The sequence below is a fragment of the Zosterops lateralis genome, assembly GCF_965231275.1.
Source record: "Zosterops lateralis genome assembly, chromosome: 1".
NCBI classification, from domain to species: domain Eukaryota; kingdom Metazoa; phylum Chordata; class Aves; order Passeriformes; family Zosteropidae; genus Zosterops; species Zosterops lateralis.
In genome coordinates this window covers 35,278,816-35,302,617 of record NC_139762.1, presented here as the reverse complement: position 1 = coordinate 35,302,617, position 23,802 = coordinate 35,278,816, and the positions used below count along the sequence as shown (strand labels likewise).

Genomic DNA, 23,802 nt, shown 5'->3' with positions numbered 1-23,802 from the left:
GTACAACATATATGCAGTCACCCACTTAAAACATCCTACTTATTTGTTAAAGACAGTAGCAGTTGAAGTTGTTCATAACCAGAATTGCAACACATTCCATTTAGCAAAATGCTTAAGAAGACCAGTTCTTTGAGTGAAATCTTTTCAGGAACTTTGGAAAATCCACACTATGTTCCATGAAATTCAGCTAGATAAAGTGTCTCTATTACATCCTCTTTGTGTAGGAATTTGAACAGGACAATTGAATTCTTCTAGGAAATGGGTACTTTGAATCTTTTCAGCCAGCTCTCCAGGAAACTCAGTCAGCACAGTCTAGCCTAAACATCCTAATGGGATTTATCAGAGCTAAAAAGAGGACAAAAACGCTTGTGCTTAACTGACCTTGGTATCAATTAGTACAAATAAGTATGCATTGCTACCCTGTGGTAGCCTGCCCCTAACATTCACCCAATATCCCAGTTAGATGCAACTGCTTTCCAAACTACAGTATAAATGCTTCTGACAAAACTGGCACTACATCTTCATACCAAAACAAAGTTTCTATGTTCCCCCAGGGCACTGCATTCCCACAGAAGCCTGGAAGTTGTGTCCCCTTAGATATATGCAATATTCCAAACGTCTCATGTATTTAGCTCAAGATTGATTACTAAAATGCATACTACTGCAGGATGTATCATATGATTCAGCAAGAAATAAAGCAGGTCTGGTTACACAAGAGCTTTTTTTTCTGTAGGCAAAAATAACCACTTGCATTGCTGCTTATGCATTCCAGTTTGTTATCTAGCAAAATATGCACAGCTAAGAAATGAATGCTGTCCTGAGAATTGCAACTCAAATATTTACAAAATCAAAGAATGTTATGTTATGTTGTACCCAAGGTCCCTCTAGCCTAGTAGTCTGTCTCCAGAAATGACCAGTCAGAGAGGAAATACTTTGGGATATTTCTCTGGAATGCTTTCCCAGCTCCAACTATTTGCAGCTCAGGCCTTCCTGAGCAGTTACACTGTGCTTTGATTGTATTTTCAAATATTATGACAGCTCTCTGATGCAGACAAATAAATGCAACAAATACAAGATGAAAGGTTAGAAGGAGGAATGCAACAGTAGGTTTGGCTACCCATTAATTTTGATTCAAGTTTCAAATGTACTGTTGCATCCACTACAGTTTCTTTTGGCTACACTAAGTAGCTAACTCTGAATTTAAATAATACTCTGCAATGAGGGTTCCATTTTACAAGCATCTTATGGTTGTAACTCTTGCTAAATTCAGTGAAAATTTAGTTATCATCCCAGAGTGTCAAATATGAGATCCTGAAAAGGATATCTCCCAAAAATAATGGAAAACAAACAAACCAAAAAACCCCCAACCAAACCAAGTCCCCCCAAAACCCCACCTCAAAACAAAAAGAAAACAAAACAAACCCAAAACCAAAAGAAACAAAAAAACCCTGCCAAATCTCTGAGCAGATGTAATTATTTCATGCCAATGGAGTTAAAGTCAAGGGCAGGCTCTGAAGTGAATATAGATACCCTTAGCATGTTTTGGCACAGTGTATATATTTCCCTTTGCTTTCAGAGGTTCCTTATTATTATATCTTATAATTAATGGGGGGAAAACCCCTTAAATGTAAGAAAATGAAAACTGACAAAAAATAGTATAAATGTTCTGTGTTCTTAGGGTTGTGGGTTTTTTTTTTTAATTCTTTGTTTTGTCCTTTTATATTGAGACCTTTAAAGAAAAATAAGATGGCCATATTTTCAACACTAAGAAGGAAAGGAGTAGCCTTCTTTACTTTTTTGTTTTGTTTTGTTTATTTATTTTTTTGTTTGTTTATTTACATGTTTGATTACATTTCTTTACTTGTCCAGTAACTTAGTGGGCACCATGTACCAATACTTAGAAAACTACCTGCCTATTTATAGAGTAGTAGAATGTAGAATTATCAGTTGCTTTCTGAATTACAAATGCTTTGACAAGTTCTCATGTTTTAATATCCACATGCCAATACTACAAATCATGTAGTACACTTAAGGTATACACATACTTCTTAAGGTAAGAAAATGAATCTCAGTCACTTAAACAGAAAGGTCTAGATTTAGTATGTCACTAAGCATTATTACTGTACTGTACTGTATAAGTAAATATACACAGTTTTTGATGGTCTAAAACTGGAAACTTCATTTGTCTTCCCATGAGTAATAATATCGTTTTACATTACCAACAACCAGTAGTTTAGGAGCTGATTTAAGCCTGGACCATTCAGTCCATCCAGAGTGAGGCTGAGTGTGCCGCTGCCAGCATTTTTTGAGCAGACAGTAAAACACATGGCTGTAGGTTAACAACATTTCTATCTGCATGCCTGAGAAGGCCATAAACTGTAATGCAAGGATGGGGATAAACAGTGGGGGATTTTTTGAATCCTGCTCATTTCACAGGTTCAGTATAGAGAGCTGTTAAAAGCCTGAACTTATTGGATTGAGTGGGAGGATCTCCAGGTATACCTAGGTTTGAGTAGCAACAATGAATTATAGGTGTTCTGCAGCTAAAAAATCAGTTCTTAAAATATTATCTATACTGTTTTTATAAAGCACCATAAGATTTGCCAATGGAAATAGACATATACCAGTTACATATTTACTATTTGTCTTCGTCATATACAATTTTTATCCTGTTATTTTTTATGTGTTGTATAAACCAAACTCAACCTGTGCTAGAGCAAAAAGTAGGCTAGGAAGTTTTCCTTCTGAAAACAGTTCCAACCATAATCAGTATGATATTTTGAGATCTCATTTCATGCCTCAGTCATAAGGTTGGCATTACTGCTTTTAAGATACAATACACCATTGATGAAACAAAACTTCAAAGCCAATTAAGCATTGGACATCTTTGTACCACTGGCAAAGTGGTACACTTTGCCTTCGTGGCATGTTTGCAGTGTAATCACTGATTTCTGGAAAGCTTTTCTGCAGTTAAAGATAAAAATATCCAGTGAATTTATTTTTATAGACAACTTTATACTTGACTCACACTATTTTAAAACATTTTACTTTAAAAAGTAGCAGCTGGATGCACTCAAATGAGGTATATATTTCTATTCTTGACACAAGGAAAAAATACCAACTTGTAGAACCAAGCTATACAAATAAAGTTTATTTGCATTTTAACTAGTCATTTTCAGAAGTCATCACATACAAATCTTTATGAAACTCACTACTAGGTGTGAGTAAGGAGACCATGCTGTTTTGTTTGAAAAATAACCAACGTTTATGTCCTGGGTTTTAATGTAAGTAAAAGCTTTCCTGGCTATTTACTTAAACCAAATATGTTTTTAAGTTAACAAAGCTTTTTCCCTTCATTTCATGGAGGAAAAATGTAATTAGGTAGGCAAAGAAATAAACACACAAACCAAAATTAACTAGCGAGACTTAGTGAGATAAACTTCTACAAAGGGGAAGTTACTTTTAACAGAAGGAACTAACTGTACTATATGCCTACTAAAAGTTCAAACATCTCTAGAGGGCATTTTGGAGGGAAAAAAAAAAAAAAAAAAAAATCCACCAAAAACCAAAAACTCTATTTGTTTCATGTTTTCCCTTCTGAAAATGATCTCCACTGTGGTAGTCCTGCACCATCTAGTCCTGCAAGTGATTCCTTCTCAGACTGGCTACCTTATTGGTACTAAACTACTAATATCAGTTCTATCTAGTGTTCATAATGTAAGCAGAGATTCCATTTAATCTAATCTCAAGGAATTTTATCTGTTTGCAAAAGTACATTCTGTACAAAAACAATGTGAAAGCTATAGTACTGTAGTAGTTGTGTCTGCAACAAGCCTTTATATACAAGTGTGTTGGCAAACACACAGTAAGTCTACTACATTTTTATGAATAGGACTGTCCTTTTTCCACTTTCTCATACTTCTTTTTGGGACTAATTATAGTGTATTTTTATAGCCTGTTGGTACTAAGTTTATTCTCCTCATATACCTTTTAAACAAAGAATGCATTATTTATACCTACACAAACAAAACCACCTTGGACATGAGAGGGTGTAGAAAAGATACAACTATAGAGGTAAAGCATCATCTTGTAATGAGAGTTACAATCAGAATTCAAGGACCACAATGAGTACACCATTAGACTCTTTGTGCATTCCTCTACATTTAGCTCCCCTTCCTACTGTCCCCTCTCCACCCCCCCCCAAAAAATAGAAATCACTTTTCTAACTCAGTTCATACTTGATAGGAGTCTAGACCAAATTGGTAATGAGTCAATGACTCTGAAAATTTAACATGATGAAGAAGCAGGCTGGAATGCAAAAAAACCCCATGTTTTCTAAGTACTGTGTAAAAATCAGGTTTCAAAGACTTCCAAAGACCTTATTTGGACCATACCTCAGTACAAACTTCTGCCAGTATAGCTGCTGAATGAAGAGTCACACCTCTTCTCATCTCAAAACCAAAATCAAGTACAAAATAGTAGTCAACCTCTTCCCCGCTGAGGATAAGGGTAAACATAGCTCAATAGCTTTATTCACTTGCCAATCTTGAAGTGGCCCAGTGAAAGAGATGAGTGAGCTTACAAAATTATTGGTATATTTGAGTCTATGGAGGTTCCAGTGTTTTGCAAAGTGTTAGCAAGTGGAAGAGTTTCTCTGTTTGTATCTCTTTCCATTGCTTTAATTACAGAGATTTTTTTTCTTTCTTTTCTTATGTCATATTCTGTCTCAATGCTCAGCTGAGAGGCAACAAGAGAAAGAAGCAACTGGGTGAAGGTATAAGATCAGCCTACTGAGTGGTAGCACTCTCACATGTCACAGTAAAGCTACTATATGACCATAGCTGCCTTCACGGCCCACAAAATTCTTTTATTCCTTGAGCTAGGTTAATTTAACTGTATTTAACTGTATTGCTTTACATGGGTAAATATAAAAAAATGTATTATGATACTGATAGGAGAGACAAGCTCATATATACTTAGCCTATTCTTTCTGTGCTAACATATAATTGAGTGAAGACACGTTGTGGTGAGACCCGAGATCTGTGCCTCATGACTACACTCCCAGAAGTTTGTAAATGATACTACATAACAGCTACAAAAAAAGGTCTGACCTAACAAGAGAAACCTAATGACTGAGGGAGTACCCAGCATCCTGCCACAACAAAGTAAGGCAAGTTTTGCTGTCAGGAAAATAAATTAATTATTTTGTTCCAAAGAGATGAGCGTGGCAGTTGCAGGACCGGAGCTGAAGTTTTGCTCTGACAAGGCAGCACTCACCTGCCTCCAGCCTGCCCTCCCTCAGAGGGTGATGTGCTTCCTCACACACCTGCCTCAAGCTCTCCCAGAACTGCCAGTGAGTCTCCAGATGGCAGCTGTCTCTTGCAAATTTTATTGATGTTGATAAACCCTGTGTTAGGCCTTTAGGAAGTGCTCTCTGGGCATGATTCTGTTAGGTTTGCGTGGCAAAATTTTGGCAGTGGGTGTGTGCTGCAGGGCTGGCTTCTGTGACAAGATGCCCCTGCAGCCCATGGTGACCCCGGTGGGACAAGCTGTCCCCCTGCAGCCCATGGAGGTCCAAAGTGGAGCAGAGATCCACCTGCAGCTCATGGAGGACCCCCCACTGGAGCAGGTGGATGTGCCCAAAAGAGTCTGTGACCCCATGGGAAGCCTGTGCTGGAGCAGGTTTGCTGGCAAGATCTGTGACCCCACAGGGGGACCCACGCTGGAACAGTCTGTTCCCGAGGGACTGCACCCACCCCATGGATGGGATCCCACACTGAAGCGGTTTGTGAAGATCTGCAGCCCAGGGGAAGGAGGACTGATACTGGAGAAGACTAGGGAGGAATGTCTCCCATGGGAGGAACCCCACGCTGGAGCAGGGGAGGAGTGTGAGGAGTTCTCCCCCCGAGGATGAAGAAGCGGCAGAGACGATGTGTGATGAACTGATTGCAGATTCCGTTCCCCAAACTACTGTGTCTCTGAGGGAGGAGGGGGTGGAAAAATCAGGAGTGAAGTTGAGCCCAGGAGGAAGGAAAGGGTGGGGACGAAGTGTTTTAAGATTTAGTTTTTATTTCTCATTATCCTACTTTAATGTCACTGGTAACAAATTCAATCAATTCCCCCAAGTTGAGCCCAAGACAGTAACTGGTGAGTAACTGCTTTTGCCCAAGACAGTAACTGCTCTCTCCTCATCCTTATCCCGACCTGTATTTCTCGCTGTATTTCCTCCCCACTGTCCAGCTGAGCAGGGCCTGTGGTGGAGCGGCCTCGGGGGCCGCTTGGCCTGGGTAAAGCCCACACAACGGCGAAGCCAAACATAGAGTCACAGAATGGTTTAAGTGCCAACTCTTATTCGCCACCTGACTCCACAAAACAGTGCAAGTCTGCTCTTTCCCTCGCCCTGAAGGCACCGTGTCGCAACACAAGCTGTCTCCGCCAAAACGCCGGCGCTCATTCCTCTCCGGTTTCAGCCGAGCCTCCTCTCCCGGCAGCAAATCAGGAAGCGGCAGCGGGCAGGCCCAGGCAAGCGGAGCTGGCAAGGAACGCCTCTCCGGGAGCCGCGGGCAGCGGGACACCGTGTTCCACCGCCCCAATGAGGTGCTGCAGCGCCGGCCCGGCCCCCGCCCCGCCCCGCCCCGCTCTTCGGGCCCAGCCGTCACGGGCCGGTGGGCGGGGCCGGCCGCCCGCAGGGAGGACGCTGCGCGCTCCCATTGGCTGTGCTCCGCCGAGCGCCGTCCGTGGTTGGCTGCGGCGGCTGCCGCTCGCGGCGCGCGGGCGGTGGCGGCGGGCGGCGGCGGGCCGGAGGTCACTCGGCACGGGGGCGCAGCATGGCCGCGGCGGTGGTGCGCAGGGGACCGGCGGGCTGGTGGCGCTGGCACCGGCGGGTGATGGGTAAGGACCTGCCCCTTCCCTCGGCTCCAGTGGCCCCGCTCAGCCAGCCGGGCGGGGAAAGGCCGGGCCTCTCCCGAGGCGTGCAGCTGCCGCGCTGCCCTTGGCGGCCGCGGGCCCTCCGAGCCCCGTGCAGCCCCGGAGCCGCCTCCCCGTGCGGCATTCCCGGTGACAGAGCCCCGGGGGCACGGCTGGCACGGCGCGCTGCCACTGCCGCCTTATGCAGGGCTCCACCGGAGCTTCTTGGCTTAATAAACGTTTTTACTGATTTGCTTAAAGTAGCGTGCCTGGAGTCATCAGAACCCACAAATGCTTGCTGTGGCAGCAGTGACATGTCTGCGGTACTTGTTACCTACGTTTGGGCTGTTCAGCCCTCTCGGTCAAATCCGATTATTTTCTTTAAATTGAAGGTAGATCCAGCGGCGCTTCCTCCTCAGACACTGGTGCTCACCTGTGGTTGGTTCATGGGCAGTGGAAGGAGCAAGCACTACCAATGTCCTGTTGGTGCAAGCAAAGGAAGAATGTATTTGTAGAACTGGACCTAGACATTTTGCCTTTCCACAGTCCTGAAAAATAACACAGCTGTTCCTAAGTAATTTAATTGCTGAAGTAAATTATTTAAAATGAATTTTAAGTAGTCTTTTCAGTGTCATTTTGATTGCTGTCTGTTGGTCGTGTATGTCACTCTGTGGTTAGGCTCCCAACACACAGGTGAAGGTTTCTAGCTAGCAACGTGAAAGAAATAGATTCTTTTAAATGGTACATGGTTCTACAATCTTGACACTTAATGAAGTGGTTCAGGAATTACTAAAATTACTTTTAAGTAGGTAACTTTAAAAACTTTGTAACGCCCCTTTATACCTCACTTAAACTAATGAATGAAAAACGTTTGACAATTTTGACGTTATCTTTCGGCGCTCTTTTTGCTCCACTATCTCTTTTCCATTGATGCATTTTTTTGTAGTTGTGGTTGTGATGTTGTGGTAAGCAATAGCTCAGGTGCAGCAGGCATGTTGGTCTCATGCTAGTAAAGTTAAATACCGGGGACCTGTCTGTGTTTAGTACCTTTTGTGATACTGCAGTTGAAAGCAATAGCTTTCAAGGGTTGTTGAACTTACTGTCCATGGTAACTGTCAGGTATTTCTGTAAGAGCTTTGAAATCCACTATCATGGTCAATTTCCAAATGATCATGTTTAATGGAGCGCAGATGGTGGGGATCTTGTTTCTTGGTGGTGAGCATAGGTGTGAAAAGCAACCCAGCACTGGCCCTTAAAGTTGAAAAACACAGTTCGTCTTTGCCTGAAGACTTGAGCAAGAAACTGTAACTAAGTCTTAGGAGAAATTGTGGCTCTCCCAAGAAACTGCCATAGAACAGAATTTCACCCACAGCATTTAAGCCCTGACTTAGTCAGTGGTGACTGTGCTGAAAGTACTCTTGACTCTGAGAAATGTTTGTGGGATGAAGTTCTAAGCATTAAGCCTTCTTAACTGCTAAGCTCTATTGCTTAGTTATATGTCGCAGCTTCCCCATCTCTAACGCATTTACAAAATTTGCCAATCTTTTATTTGGTTTTGATTAGTCTGACAGTTGGGGTTTGAGTAGTGATTTCATCATTTGTCCTGTGTGAAATGCCATCCTAGGGAAGGAATTCTGCCAGCTCTGAGAGCTGTCCAACACCACAGTTTGGTTGGCAAGCTGGCTGTCTTCCTTCTCTTATCGAATACTCCTTGGTTACTTGGTCAGTTTGGTTTGGTTTTTCTGTATGTTTATACTAGAGATTGTTAAATTGTCTAGGAGGAAAATAAAGAGCTGAGGGCAGATTTTGGAGGAGCATCCTGGATGTGTATGTTTGTGTATTAGCCAGTTGGACAGAGACTGTGTAGTCTTGTGTTCTGCAGCTGGCAGGCACCGACAAAGCTGCTTCATGGAGAGGGTTTATACAATCTTATTTAAAATATATATTTTTGATGGATATGGAGAAATCCCTCCTGGGGAATGCTAGGGGGGTGAAAAGAGGGTTAATGTGTTATGGTGACTGAGCAAAGAAATTTTTCTGGTGAATGAAGATTCATCAGCTGAGGGAGCAGTTCATCAAGGAAGACAGTACCATGGTAGAGACCAAAAATGTCCTTTCAAGTAGTTTTGTTGGAGTGGAGGGGACCCGCAATCAATAGTTAAATAGTACTTTTGCTGGTTAAACAGTACTTCTGCTGATGCAGGAACTCCCTTTGAACTGTTGAATGACTATGCTCTGGTGCAGAGAAGCATTGATTAACTAAGCAAGGACTATGACAGAAGACCTGCTGCTCAGAAGTCCAGCACACTACTTAATTAAGGGATCATGTGCCCACTTGATATTCTTTTTAGATGAAAAGTACTTACTATATGGTTTTCTCTGTAATGTATTAGCAAACATTTAAGGAGGTTTAGGTACAGATAAGAAAAATTATGTATAAGAAGACTGAGTGTTACGAGAGAGCATCTCTGGTTTTGATCAGCAGACCTTTACAGAGGCAAGAAAAAGCAAGTGGGATGTTTTCAATGTAAAGCTGGCCAAATTTAGAGTATTGTAATCTTCTTAAATTATTTTTTTGGCAGAGTGCACTTCTCCAAATCATTGCATAACCTTTAAAAGTCAGTGACCCTGGGGCAATTTAAATTCCATTGGCAAAACTTCTAGGAGCAGGAGGATTCTGCCCATGTACAGCTGGCCTCCCTAACTTCTATATTTCTTCATCTAATTTCCTTCCAGAATCTAATTTCAGTGGAAGTTTTATAAATTACATAGAGAAGTCTGCACAAAACACAGGAGCTGACTCTGATCCTTCCTTTCAAAGTAGGAAGGAGAAAACTGATGGTGTCTTCTGTTGTGCTTGTACCAGAACTTCAGATGCTAAATCAGTGGGAAAAATCTTTCATTTAGTGCCTCATACTGAATTGTCATCATGTTCCCTTCTCCTTGTCAGGTGACTTCATGTGTATTTTCTCATAAAGCCCCAAGCAAACCCAGCAACTTCAGTAGCTGGGCTTACTCTGGGCATCTTCCCATGATCCTGTTAAATCTCACGTATTGGAAAAGAGGTCTGAGAACCAAGATCCAGAGAGATCAAGAATATTAATATGAGCTGCAACTGATCTGATTAGGAAGCTCTAATGGGATGGGACTGTGTGGACTCTTACCCTTGTGCCATTTGGTGGATATGGTTCAAAATAAATTTTATAAAGAATTAAGTAATATAGTTTTGAAATTATATTTTTGGAGTTACTTGTTTCTCAGTCCTGTTCTTGGCCAGTTAGACTCAGAATTCACGAACACTGAATTTTTTCCAGGTCTGCTGTCTGTGGTTCTGCCCAGCTATTAGTCCCTTTTTGTTTGAATACAAAGAGATGTCCTCAGTTCTGCATATTATAGTGTTTGTGCAGTCAAGTATTTGTGGTGAAATCAGGGCAGCGCTGGAGCTGGAATTTGTTGTTGAAACTGTAAGACTCGTTATTTTGTGAGATGGTGTAAAATTAAATGTAGACATCCAAAATTATCTAAACATGTCATCTTTCAGGTTAAAAAAGAAAACTACTTTCAGCATCTTTATATAAAGCTTGAAAAGACAAGTTTTAGGTCATTGACAGGCCAGCTATTCTAAAGACAGGATTGCAGTCTGCATTTGTGAAGTTACTCTTCTAACAGTTGCCTTTTGTTCAAGGAGAGGCATTCAAGAGGTTCATAAACTCTTGCTGATTTTTTTTATTAAATTGTTTTTAAGGTAAAATTCTTGTGAAATTGCAGATTAGGTAAAGTTTTTCTACTCTAGGCTGACTTTTCAAAGCAAAAAATCTGTATTTTATCTGTATTGACCATAAGCCCCAGATTTGGTGAGAGTGTCGTAATTGGTTCTCCTCATCAGTTGAGTTTACATAGGCATGAGGATCTGCAAGAACATTTTCCTTTAAGAGATTAATGAAGACTCTTCTGGGAAGAGCCCAATTTCTTTGGAGTCAGTATAGCTGTAGCTGGTTTTGCTCACAATTAGCTTGATTTACAGATTAATTTGTATTGCTGGTTCTGTTCCCAGGAAGGAGAATTAGTTGCACAGAGTGTCAGTGATTATTTTAAAAGTAGATTCTGTTGCTCCTACTTCTGATATTCTGCTCTCTCAGAAGTTGAGTATGGACTGGACATTTTTCCAGTCTAGTGATTGCAGCAGGTTACTGTGGATTTTATGGTTGAAGTAAAATGGGCTCAACACCACAGCAACAGTTTCAGCAAATGCTTGTACAGTTTATGGGATTAGTTAGCATACGTCATGTGGGTTTGCAGAATATCAGTCATCAGATGTTTGAATTACACAGTTATTTCAAAACTGAGTTTGTGCTACATATCGGATGCTAAAAAGGGCCAGCACATGCAAGCTAGACATGACATTCTGTGAAATCACCTGTGGAGGTTCATCTAATGGGAAAACATGAAAGTTCTCGTCTTTTAAAACATCCTCTTTTTGGCAAATCCCCGCTGTCTTAAGTAGTCATTAAAAATGTGCCATGCATCTAAATGTAGTCGGTTCAAATTTAATTGAAATCATCACAATTAGATCTGGGAACTAATTTAATCAGTCCTCTAAACCAGTTTTCCTGTGTTTGAGTACCTGGAGATCTGAAGATTTTTCAAAACTGTTAATCAAATTATTTAATTTTGAAGTGTCTTTTATAACACAGGGCTCTGAAAAGTTAAACCAGAATAAAGTCAGAAACTGACTTAGGAATTGGAGTATTTCTGTAGCAGGTCCCAGTTCCCATGGATTTGAGTATGTTGTAGTACATAACTGAAAGTGGTTTCTGATTCATGAACTGAGACAAAAAAATCAACAGAGACAGACAAAAGGAAAAATAATAGAATACAATGACACAAAACTTAATAATACTGGTCAGCAAGTTGTCTTGTGTCACAGCCTAATTTTTGCCACGCCTTTCTGGGAGTACTGCAAAATGACAATTTTTAAGGGAGGCCTTACAGTAGAAGAATGTGTTCATTTCATGGATGTTTACCTTGTGAAGAGCTGCCTTAGAGGCACAATAAATGTGCATGTTGGCCATAGGCACATCACTGCAGTTTAATTATCAGCTGAAGTCTTAATATTAAGATGTGATGACAGCCATGAAAAGTCATCAGAGCAAAGCAGTCTTATTGTAGAGGCAAAAAGCAGACAGGTTGCAGAGAAGGAGTGAAAGTAGCATGGGCAAAATGTCCTTCTCAATTCTCAACATGAAGACGAAGGCAAATTTATGTCTGTTGAGGCAGGTGACCAGGTTCTGAAGCAGCTGAGATCTCAGATGTGATGGATGAATCAGTGAGATTTAAGCAGATATGGATGAGTCTGTTAGGCTGTTGTGAGTGACAAACATCATTGCTGGTGTCAGCACTGGTAGCAGAAAAAGTATCAAGAAAGTTTTCTGAAGATGTTCAGTTTGAGGTGATGGTTAGATGTCCATCACATTGTGTGAGAAAAGATTTCAGGATAAAAAGTGAGGAGTCTACAAGAATAAGCTAGATATGGTAGTCGAAATTATTTTTCTGATCAGGTTATTTGGAATTCATAGAATAAAGAAAACCAAGGTTTGGACACAGAGCTTCTAAAAGCCTTAAATCTTTAAAGCTAGCTTAGGTTGCTCATGGTGTTCTAAGATTGCTAGAAGGATAGAGGTTCCATAACTTCTCTACATTGCCTGTTACAGTGCAGAACCTTTTTTCTGCATCAGGGATGCTTTTCTTATTTCCATCCAGAATTTCCCTTCGTACAGCTTTTGGCCATTCCCCCATGTCCTATTGTAGTGCATATCTGTGAAGAGTTTGGCTTCATTTGCTCTGTAACTCTTCTTTCCTCCCACTCCATGGGTAGTAGAAGACTGCAGCCTTTGCTTGTCCCAAGCTCAGCAAAGACAGTTAATTTTCTTATCCTCTGCTCATAGGCCATGTTCTCCTGCTCTTTGGTCATGTTACTTGATGTTTGCTGGGCTGTCTGAAGTTTGATCACATCTCTTGTGTATTTGCTGTGTAGAAGAATGACTTGTTTCTCCTGGGTCTGCTCTTGCTCATGCAGTGCAGAATGTCGTTAACTTTTTGCTGCAAGGGTGCACTATGGACTCATGCTCAATATCCAGCTGATGGGAATCCGCAAGTTCTGCAGAGCTGCCAGCTGTCCAGGTAGTCAGCAGCCTGCAATGACATCCCCTGCCCCAAATACAAGACATATTTGTCTTTGCTTGAGGCCTATTTCTCCAGTGTTTCTGAATGGTAGCCTTGCCCTGCCATTTTTCAGACATTCCCCCTAGTTTGGTGTCACACATGATGTTGCTGAGGGTGCTTATATTTAATCATCAGTCACTGATGAAACTTTTAAACAGTTTCAGTAGTGACCCATGAGGAACATCATGTGTATGTAACTAGACTATTGCTAGTCTTTGAACTACTGATCACTGTTATTTGAGCCCAGCACTCCAGACAGTGTTTCTTCCTTCAGGCAGTTTTGCAGTCCAGTCCAGTCCAGTCCATATTTTCCTCATTTGGCTACTGGGATACGAGAGGAGGCTGTTCTGAAAGCTTTACTGAAGTCAAGGTAAATAAGATCTACTGGTATTAAGGGCTAGAGAAAGAAAGATGCTCAAAACCAGGGCTTGAAGCTCCTCAGGAAGTAGGAAGCTTTGGGCTAACTAAAGAAGCAATTTTAGATTAGTGGAAGTGAGGGACTGGGGAAGACTGACTCATAGAAACAATGAGAAGATGACTCCAAGATGATCGTTATGGCTGATGATGCTCGTTTGGGCACTTTGTTCATTTGTTCCCTGGTTTTGACATGTAGCACTTCTTAAAAAAGCAATGGGCTCTTTTCCTGACTTATCTCAGTTTTCGCTAAGCATTTTTCCCAGTGCACATTTATTTTAAATTCTGCTACTTCTCTAGCTATGTAATTGCTGCAGGCATCTGTGGAAACTGTCTCAGACCAAAGTTCTCTCAACAAACCTGATTTATTAAATGTGGCACTTCCAAAACAGTGCTGCAGATGAAAGAGCATGACCATTGCTGGCTAAGAAGGAGCTTAAAGTCAGAAAGACTTTAAAATGATTAATCAAGTGTTATTGGCCTAGAGAGGATTCTTTGCTAAGCATTGAGACCTCTTAGAGACTCGATCCAGCTTAGGCACATTTTCTGTATGTGCACTTTAGAGCTACAGTATTTCTGTAGTTAGTTAGCCTTGTTTCTGTCTGCTTAGTTGACACATACTTTAGTGTTTATTCTGCATAACTTTTTCCTTTGTTGTAAAGGAGAAAGTATTTTATGTAATTGGCAAAGAAATCTAGTCACTGTCAAACTGTGCTGCCTTTGGATTAGGAATGTTTAGAGTGATGATATAGTGATTGCAGTAGATGAATGTCTGCAATGCTGCTTCTGTCCAGAATTTGATGCTCACTAGCTACTGGGAAAAGGTAACTGACTGAAACTGTAGTGTTTTCCAGAGGTTATGGGTTAGACTTTATAGTTCTGTCTTGATAGTATAGTAAATAAAATACAGAGGTTATTCCTGCAAAGACTTCATAATTTTTTTAATACTATATTTTGTTCTAGTTTTCAGTATTTAAACTGTGGTTGCAAGGCTTAAAGGATTTGCCATGGTTTATTATGGAGACTTTGATCTTTAGGTTAGTGGCTTGTATCTGATTGCAAGATCAGAAGAATCTGTGAGGAACTGCATGAAGTAAAATGGCAGCCTCTGTCCGTTTCTAGAGAACACATGCTATATCCCATGGCTGCAAGCAAAGTTTCAAATAAAGAAGAGTCTGTGAAATATATATAAAATTGAACTTTGCATATCCAGTTTAGAATTTAAACACATAATACAACACAGACAATCCTGCATATTTTAAGTCTACATTTGAGCTCTTCCCAGATCTTAGTTTTAAGTACTGTATATTTTTGAAATGCCCACATTTTCCTAATTACAAAAGTTTTCTTTGATATGTAGAAAAATCATTCTGGGACTGTATTTGTGGCCCAATGTGCACTGTAATTTAAGGTTTAAGTTATGTAAAATAGGAGTCACACTGTTTTTAAGCATAAAGCTGTTTAATTGAAAACAGATTATGTGGTAGTTTTTATTATGTCATTGTGGTACATTAGTCTGAAATACAAATATATTGATCTTTATTGTTTTGAAATCAGTGTGTTCTAGGACTATGGCTTCCAAAACCCCAGTTGGATTCATTGGGCTGGGTAACATGGGAAATCCAATGGCAAGAAACCTGGTAAAACATGGATATCCAGTTGTTGTGTATGATGTCTTCCCAGAAGCTTGCAAAGAATTTCAAGACTTGGGTGCTCAGGTATAGTAATAAACTTTCTTTATTCCAGCAATAACTGTGTGTGTTGAATGGTTCCTGCATGCAATGCAACTGAATCATCTGGGTTTTTTTCTTGGTTACGATCACAATCAGAACTGAAACAGCACAACGAGTACAATATGGATCTGTGAAGTTTCAGTTAGAGCAAAAGTATGATTCTATCCCAAGTAATTTTCTTGTTAGCCAGAATTGCTACCTTGTCAGACTTCTATAGTTGTCTTCCCCCCCCGCCCACTATTTTTTATGAGAGTAGGTTGATGGCCTATTCTTTCACCTCCTGCTTTATCCTGCTTCCTTCTCCCCCAGGTCTAGATGGCCAGTGGGCTGCTTTTCATCTGGTTCCTACTTTGACCTTTTCAGGTTAAATGACCCTATTTAAAAATTCCTGCTGGCATAGCTGTAAGGGTTATAGGGACATATGAGCTTTCCTGCTGCTTCAAGGTGTAGTCCTCAGGGGCAGGAGAAAAAATCTAATTATTTAAGTGCTTATTCTCTTGGAGGTGAGGAAGGATGTGGTGAGAAAAGAGGAAGGAATGAAAAGGAAAAAGGAGGGAAGGAAATTGATTACATTAGGAAGCTTTACCTTCCTGCAATATACCCTGCAAGATCTTGGCCCTGTTCCAGCCAGTCTCATTGCTTTTCTTAATCTGTTAATACTCTCAGAACCCCATTCTCTCAGGTGGTTGTGTCATTTCTATGTGTCTGTAACACATTTGAATGATTTTGACATACTTGAAAGCTGTCACAATTTCGACAGTTGTGGGCAGATGAATATGTGCTTAAAACACAAAAAAAGGAATGCAGTGCAAAAATAAATCTGTCATGTAACAATGTAGAGGATAGAAGGGAATTTTTCCAGTAGTGGCAAGGAAATTGTAGGTAGATCTAGATAGAGGAACTGTGTGCCTTGAAAGTCTAAACTGTTAAAGCTAATTGCAGCTGTTTTAAATAATGAGGTAACATCAAGATTCCTAAAAGATAAAATGATACCACACACCTGTTAGTAATTAATTGCAGCTCCCCATGAATAATTACAGAATCTTGGCCTTAAGTGGGAAAGTAAGCTTTTCACCTCTTTTCCTAGCTCTTGTTGCTATTTTGTTAAAGCAGCCAAGACCCTCAGGCATGAACCAGACCTGTCTTGAGTAAGAATGGGCAAATGGAAGAGACTGTTTTGAACTATTGGTTGTATTTTAAATTTGTGTTCTGCAGTGGGATCTCTTTTTTGTGGCTGCTCATGTTGATAGCTTTTTGCCTTTGTAATAGAATCTTTGGCAATCACAGCAAGACTTAACATGTGATAATAAAGGTGAACTGTAATGCCTTTAAAAGGAAAGTCCAAAGTATGTTTTAAGATCATAAATCACTAAGAGAATATGTGGGTAGGCTTAAATACAAATAAAACACACTTAAAGAAAATATGTGAACATAACTTCCTCTTCTTGATCTATAGGTGTAAATCCTGCTCCAACACTTTTTTCAGGGGTTGAAAACTTGTGGGTCCATGGGGCCTTGTAGAAACTGCTGTAGAAGGAACATTGGGCTCTAAGGGCTGCTTTCTCTTTGGTCTAGCTGTAAGGGTAAAACCATCAGGAGTGTAACAGGGGTGAAATGACCCCAAGAGACAGTAAATGTAGTCAAACATCCATTGTTTAAGGCCAATGCTGCTACTAAGGCATATGGAAGATGTGGGATGTTTGACCATAAATCTGCACAATCTGTGACTCCACTTTCTTTAGCCACTGAAATAAAGAACTGGGATGTGGTACATGTCAGAAAGTGGCCACCCTCCTGCTAATGGTGAACAGTCGGAGGAAGACTGGCTGAGCAAGAGCATATGGAACCACTTGGAGTGAAACTTGGAAAAAGTTGGAAGGCTCACACAGTGGAGTAACCATGTGTCATGCTTCAGTTCACAGGTCTTTGGATCTAAATCCTATCTCATATTTAGAACATTAAGAATGTTACTGGAGTCACCTGATGCATAAAGCATCATAAAAATAGATCTTTCTTTAGTGTACGGTAAGAATGGCTTTTCAGGCGAGGAATTATTAATTGACTTACTGTAAATACAAGTAAAACAAAATAGGGAAGGAGTTTGGAACAAATACGAACAGATGCATGTATTGAAGGTCAGTACCAGCAACCAGCAGTATGCAGAAAAGTCTCTCCTATCTAGTTGCATACTGCAAAAGTTTGCTTGAACTGAACAAGTATCAGAACATGTACAGGCCTTGATGGGCTGCTACTCTGAGCTAATATAGTCTATGTTGGTAATCAACAATTAGTATTTTGTCTGTTTTCTAAAGTTATGCACGTATTTTTAATGATTTCAAATGCTTAATGTTTTACAATAGCTTTCTAATTACTCAGCTTTGTTTCTGAGACAGAAAGTCCCAAATAAAGGTTTTATATGCCGCTTATTGAACTGTGTGGGTAGATTTTTTCAGGCAATATTATTCATATTTGTTAACAGTACCAAAGTAACAGGCCAAGAGTGTCTGTTCCCACTTTTAATTGCCACTTTGTTTTGCTACTTACTTCAAGGTAACAGAAAGATTTTCCTTACATGGTTGTAGAAGTACTATCCCAGTCTGTACATTTTTAATCTCTTTTGTTGGTTTTTTTTTGGTTTTTTTTTTTCCGTAAAAGGCATCTTAGTGTTTTGAAAGACGTGGATGAAATAAATGAATTTTTATTTAGGTGACTACTGTAGTATGTCTTCTTTCTACCTGTGTTGCTTAAGAATTGTTTAAAAGTGTAACCAAAACCCAGCTATCTTCTATCCATACAGCTAAGTAGAAATTTGAGGCTGATATACTATTTCAGTTGTGTGCCCAATACAATATGTTTTTCAGCTACTGGCTGAAAAATGCAAATGGGCCACTGAGTCTTCTGCTGATACCCTCCAAACCTCTAAGAATACTGGAGATGATGTTTTCAAATAAGAAGATGTATATATAGATTCAGGTTCCAATTTCATATTTCCTCTCTCCACCTCTAGTAATATACGTGGAAACTGAACCAAACCAGAGATACTCAGAACTGAAGACAAAGGTTTTGTACTTATTTTTTAAAGAGATAGGCTCTCTCATTTCCAGGGAGACAAGTCATAAAATCAACTAATCAGATATAAAAGGTTTGCTGCTTATAATTGCCTTGTTAATTCCTGCTAACCTTTGTTCTTTAGAGTAGAGCATGTTCCCTTTTGTAATTGTGTGGTATGCCAGGTGTTTTGTGTGGTATTTACTTATTCTTTCAAAACAAAATCTGCATGTTTCTCAGTCCCATCTATGCCAGTTTCTTTGCATTTTTTTCGCCGAGAGCCTTGTTCAATGACTATAGACAGTCTTCCCTTCTTTTATTCAGAAGTCAAATAAAAATCAAGAAATTTCTTATGCTGTTTCCCAGAGGTCCTTCAAGCTGTAAATCAGCATTTATTACAAATGACTGAAATTAGATTTAATCCTTGTGGGTTAAAGATAAAAGAATAAGATGTATGTTTGTTGCTATTTTCCCTGGGCTATGAATGCAATTTTAAAGAAATTAATTAATTCAGACCAGTACTGGACAGAAATCTTAGTGGTAAATGCCTTCCAAATGAAACTCACAACTTTGCTGTCAATATTTCGTTTGTTGTGTACATATCTTAAATATTATACTGCCTGCCTCTGAAAGTGACTTCAGAAAGGTAATACATCTTTCAAGTTAGGTATGGTTATTTAACAACTAATAGTTAATAATATATTTTGAAAATTGTTCAGATCTTTTTCATGAAGGATGCTTAAGCTGATTATTTTCCGTTTTAAAAATGCCAGTTGTAATATTGTGAGAAACATCAGCTGATTTATCTGATTTCTTTTAAGGTGAGGCTCAGAGGTGCATCAAGTAATTTTTTTCTTTTTTCTTCAGTCCTTGTCTCTTTCAATGTTGCATATAAGACAAGGAAAAAAAGTGAGATTTTTGTGTTGTTCCTCCTTAGAAACATTGTAGAGCAATATTTTGTATAGAAGCATGTTTGTAATGAATGGAAGATTCATTAATAGGTTGATAGGATGAAAGCAAATTGCCTTTGGCAGATGTTGTGGAGGAACTTCCATGATAGGAGATCCTTTTCTTTTTTTATTTTTCTGTTACTAGATCCAAATAACCAATATTATCATTAGGAGAGAGAACAGTTTTTCTTGTGTTTTAATTTTTTACCTGGCTCAGCTGTGACCAGTGAATACTAAAACCAAACTCATCAAACATGTCTGACATCTCCTTTTCAGGAAGTGTGTAAGTTTATATTGTTTGGGTTTTTTCTTTAAAAGGTAACAGAATCCCCAGCAGACGTAGCAGAAAGAGCAGACAGAATTATTACCATGCTGCCTTCTAGTCCTCATGCACAAGAAGTTTACACAGGAGGAAATGGAATTCTAAAGTAAGACTTTTTTGTAGTTTGGAGAATTTCCACTTGTACTCAAGGTTTGTCTGATGATTGCTGTTGTTGTAACTCTTCCTGTACCTTTAGGGCACTTAATTCAATGATCTCTATTCTGTCACTATTGATATAGCTAATTATATGAGTTCTCTCATACAGTGCTTGCTTTTGAATGGCTTTTGGCTGAAGTCTTAGTTTTATTTCCAGTAGAATAATAATTCTTCTGCATTTTAGATAACTTAACTGTTACCTGCCTTTTCAGTTGCATGGTTCTTTTGCCATAATGTACAACTACACTCAAGTACAACTAGAATATTTGCTGGCAACAATTATTTGCTCAAATACTACTTTCTTTAATTTGAAATCCTATAAATTAAATGTTCTGAAGGTACACCATTGTGTCTTATGCTGTTAAAGTGTGTTAACATAGAATAGCTGACAAGACTTTCTTGATTTCTACTCTTATTATCTGTTTATTGCACAAAAAAATTCCTAAAGATTTTGCTTAATGTGAAACAATGTTTTTTAATTTTTGTAGAGGGATTTCCACTGAGCCTTAAATCTGCAGAATTCTAATGCTCAGTTTTTGAACTTGCCAAATCAAGAAATAAATACAATTTAAAAGTCTGTTCTGACTGTATGTACACTGCTCCTGACAGGCTGAGTAAGGCTGTTGGATACCTCTGAGGACCATGTAGGCTCTTACAGCTATCCAGGTTAATAAATTAAAAGAAGAAACATACAGAAAACAAAAGTACAGTAGATTACCAAAAAATGATGATGCCTTTTTTGGTATCGATTGCACAATATTAAGATGCAGTGATAAGAAAATGGAAATAGAAGAGAGGAATTTCTGTTGTTCTTGCTATATAGGAATAGTAGTTGCTTCTTTCCCTTACTGTCTGTAGTTTAATTCCTCACAAAGTAGGACTGAGCAGATCTAAGTTTGTATAGCTTAGACCCTTCAGGGAAGGTGGATAATTGGATCAGCCCCACAATGCTCAGGAAACAGCTGTGGGAGAATTGTACCCATGATGGCAGCAGTTTGAAGAACGATTGCCAGTACTTACTGATACAGTACAGCCAGTTAGTCTCTTGAGTACGTAGATTTGGAGAATCCAGCAGGGAACAGAGGATGTAGAAAGCAGTCCTCTGCTGCTGCAGTTTTGCAGCCTCTGTATTAAGAGAAGAAAGTGTCATTTGACAGTAGTGAATAATTGTGGCTCTGAGTGACCTGGTCCTTGCTGACTGGTTTGATTTTCGTAATTTTCTAAAGCTTTTAAAGCTTTACAGAAGAAAACATTAATAACATGAAGTGTTTAAAGGTTGAGTTAGTCATCCCCCTGTGTTACCAAGGAGCCTGTGCCACTGTGCTTTCTTCTGAACATAAGGGGAGATGATGTAGTACTTTATCTGTTGCTGGGTTTTGTTTGCATGTGTTCAAACTAACTGCAGCGCAAGGGATGAGTTTTGTGTCTGTGGCACTGTTTGAGTCTGGAGTTCCAGTAGGGTCACAATGTATGTTATGTATACATTGAGAGACTATTTCCAGCAATCTGGGTAATTCAATTAAGTGAAATGCACTGTACTGCCAACAGTGTGCAAGGTGCAGTGGATGTCTTTATCTGTCATGAGTACCTTTAAATGGGACATTTTATCACTGAAAAATTCTGCTGTTTGGTTTCATGGTGATTGCTGGTCAGGTGGACTTGAAATCGTGATACAGTTCAATTGAAAGAGGGATAAAAATCATCTTTTTGTTGTGGAGGGCAATAAAAAAGTTCAAATTTTTTAAATTTCAAAAATTTTCTCATCTTTTTTAATCAGATATACGGGTTTCAGTGATCTACAGTTTAAAATACCAATATGCCTAAATATACTGGCTGTCAGTGGGAAAACAATTTTTTCCATGCTTCACTTCAAATCTTTAGTGGGCTTTTGTGGCTTTCATTATGGTCTTTACGTAGAACAAATTGTAGAATGATTAAAAGAATGCAATCAGACCATTCTGATAAGAACTTAAAATACTGTATGTATAAAAAGAACATTTTATTGTTATATATTAAATTTTAGGCTGTATCAACAGTTGCTTAGAATGTATCTTAGGTGATGTATATATTATATACTGCTCATATTGTGTAATGGAAGATTTCCCTAGTGCAACTTTTCTGTTAATTTTTTTTTCAATAGTGTTTAAGAAGAGCATCCTTTTTGTGTTCATCTGTTATTTGGCTTTGAGTGGCTCAAAACTGCAGTACACATACTCAGCAATATAAATACTGAGCAGATCTTGCTCAATAAGGTTTAAAACTTTATGTTTACTAGTGTACCAAAAAATGTCTGCACATTTGTTATCCTGAATAGAAGCCAGTGCCGTGGTAATAGTTGCAAATATCTTCTGAAAATGATAATGATAATAATAGTAATAATAAATCTTTATTTTAGGAAAGTGAAGAAAGGCTCATTGCTAATAGATTCCAGCACTATAGATCCATCAGTTTCAAAAGAATTAGCCAAAGCTGCTGAAAACATGGGAGCAGTTTTCATGGATGCCCCAGTTTCTGGAGGTAAGTCTTCATTAACAGTTTACCTCATATTGGACAAGTTGTCTCTTTGTGTGCAGTTTCAGTCACCAATTTGTGCCTTTGTTGCTCTAAGTTGCTTTTTTTTTGCTGTATGTACAGTATTCTGTTGTTTTGTTGTTGTTGAATTGCATTACAGATATGTATGTTATTATAGGAGTATTTTTAGGATTTAGGAGTATACTTTTGTGTTACACTTGGAGAAACAACTTTCTTGGCATATAGTGAAGTAGTCCTTTTAATTTAACTTCTTTCATAAAGTTGCCATTTTATGCAGTTATTCATATTCCTTTTAGCCTCCATCTGTTTCTTCCTGTTAGGGAAAAATCAGGTTCTCATTAAGCAGTTCTGTTGCTTTTTCATCAATTAAAAAGGAGATAATGAAGTGAGGAATATAAAATTTCTTTATCAAAAGAAAATGGAGATTTGTCTGGTTTTATAACTATTGAAGAATGTGGGTGATAATTGTCTCTTCTTAAAAGTTGCTAACTATTGATCTCTGAGTATTTAGTCTCTTGTAAGAAATAATATAGAGCAAGGCAGACTTCTCATTTTTTGGGCAGCAGAGAGCAGAAACATAAAATTAATGTTTTGAAAACAAAACCGTAACTCATAGTTTCTATTGTTGAATTCTTCTCCAAAACACCTAGAATTAGAAGGTGAGGAAACCTCATTTTATGTGGGAAAATCTTGAGGTTTTTACAATCCAGTCTAAAAATTAATGTAACTGGCATTTTGAGAATTCTTTATTTTCTTGATGAGTGTCAGTGATGACCAAAACAATGTTTTAGCTAACTAAACTAACAACCTTTTTAATTTTCAGCTGTGAACTAAGGCAGGATTTGGCTATGTACTAGAAGCCAAAATTTTCATCCCAATTCTATTGTGAACAGAAAGTAGGCAGATCCAGATAGGTGATATTGAAGAATATAATGGAGAAGACAAGATTCTTGCTTTCCAGCCAAAATGTTAAGTTCTATTTTATAAGGCTAGATAGCTAATCAGCCTGGGAAGAAAAACCACAGAAATATTGTATTGTGGGCCGATTGTGTAACTCTCTGATCCTTTTTATAAACACAGCATGGCTTTCTGCTTATCACTTGGGCAATTCTGACCTACTTCTATGTTATTTTCTTCAATCCCATTCTGCCAAGTATGTTATTTTTTTCCTGAAGAAATTATTTACCTTTTAAAAATGTCTGTAATTTATTTTTACTTGTAAGTTTTTGGTATAATGCTGACTAAAACTACAAAGAAGAAAAGTTTGACTCTGAAAGAACTTCACCTGTTTATGGGCTTTTGTTCCTTGAGAAAATGGTAAGGCAAAGAGGCAGTTAATATGATAGCATATAGTTGATAGTATGAATACAGATGGCTTTTTTGGTATTAGTGGTTTATCTGAATACAAATAACATGGTGATTAGTGTCAGTTACAGGTTGAGGGATATTCTGAATAGGGGGGAAAGAATAGACTTAACTTTCTAGTCCTTAATATATTTGTGAAGCCCTAGGAATGCTC

At 38.9% G+C, this 23,802-nt stretch overlaps 1 protein-coding gene across 2 annotated transcripts in view; it reads left to right on the top strand.

Annotated features, from left to right (window-relative positions):
• Window positions 1-6,797: 6,797 nt before the first annotated feature.
• The window catches only part of HIBADH (3-hydroxyisobutyrate dehydrogenase), an 87,009-nt gene continuing 70,004 nt past the window's right edge, over window positions 6,798-23,802 (top strand). The window contains exons 1-4 of one of the 2 annotated variants that reach the window (XM_083875255.1): window positions 6,798-6,891; window positions 15,100-15,260; window positions 19,592-19,701; window positions 22,147-22,268. In XM_083875255.1, coding sequence (XP_083731381.1) covers window positions 6,828-6,891; window positions 15,100-15,260; window positions 19,592-19,701; window positions 22,147-22,268 — 457 coding nt within the window. In that variant the 5' untranslated portion in view covers window positions 6,798-6,827. Of the gene's footprint in view, window positions 6,892-13,402; window positions 13,499-15,099; window positions 15,261-19,591; window positions 19,702-22,146; window positions 22,269-23,802 lie in introns of those variants that run through there. The other variant, XM_083875256.1, reaches the window with a different exon arrangement.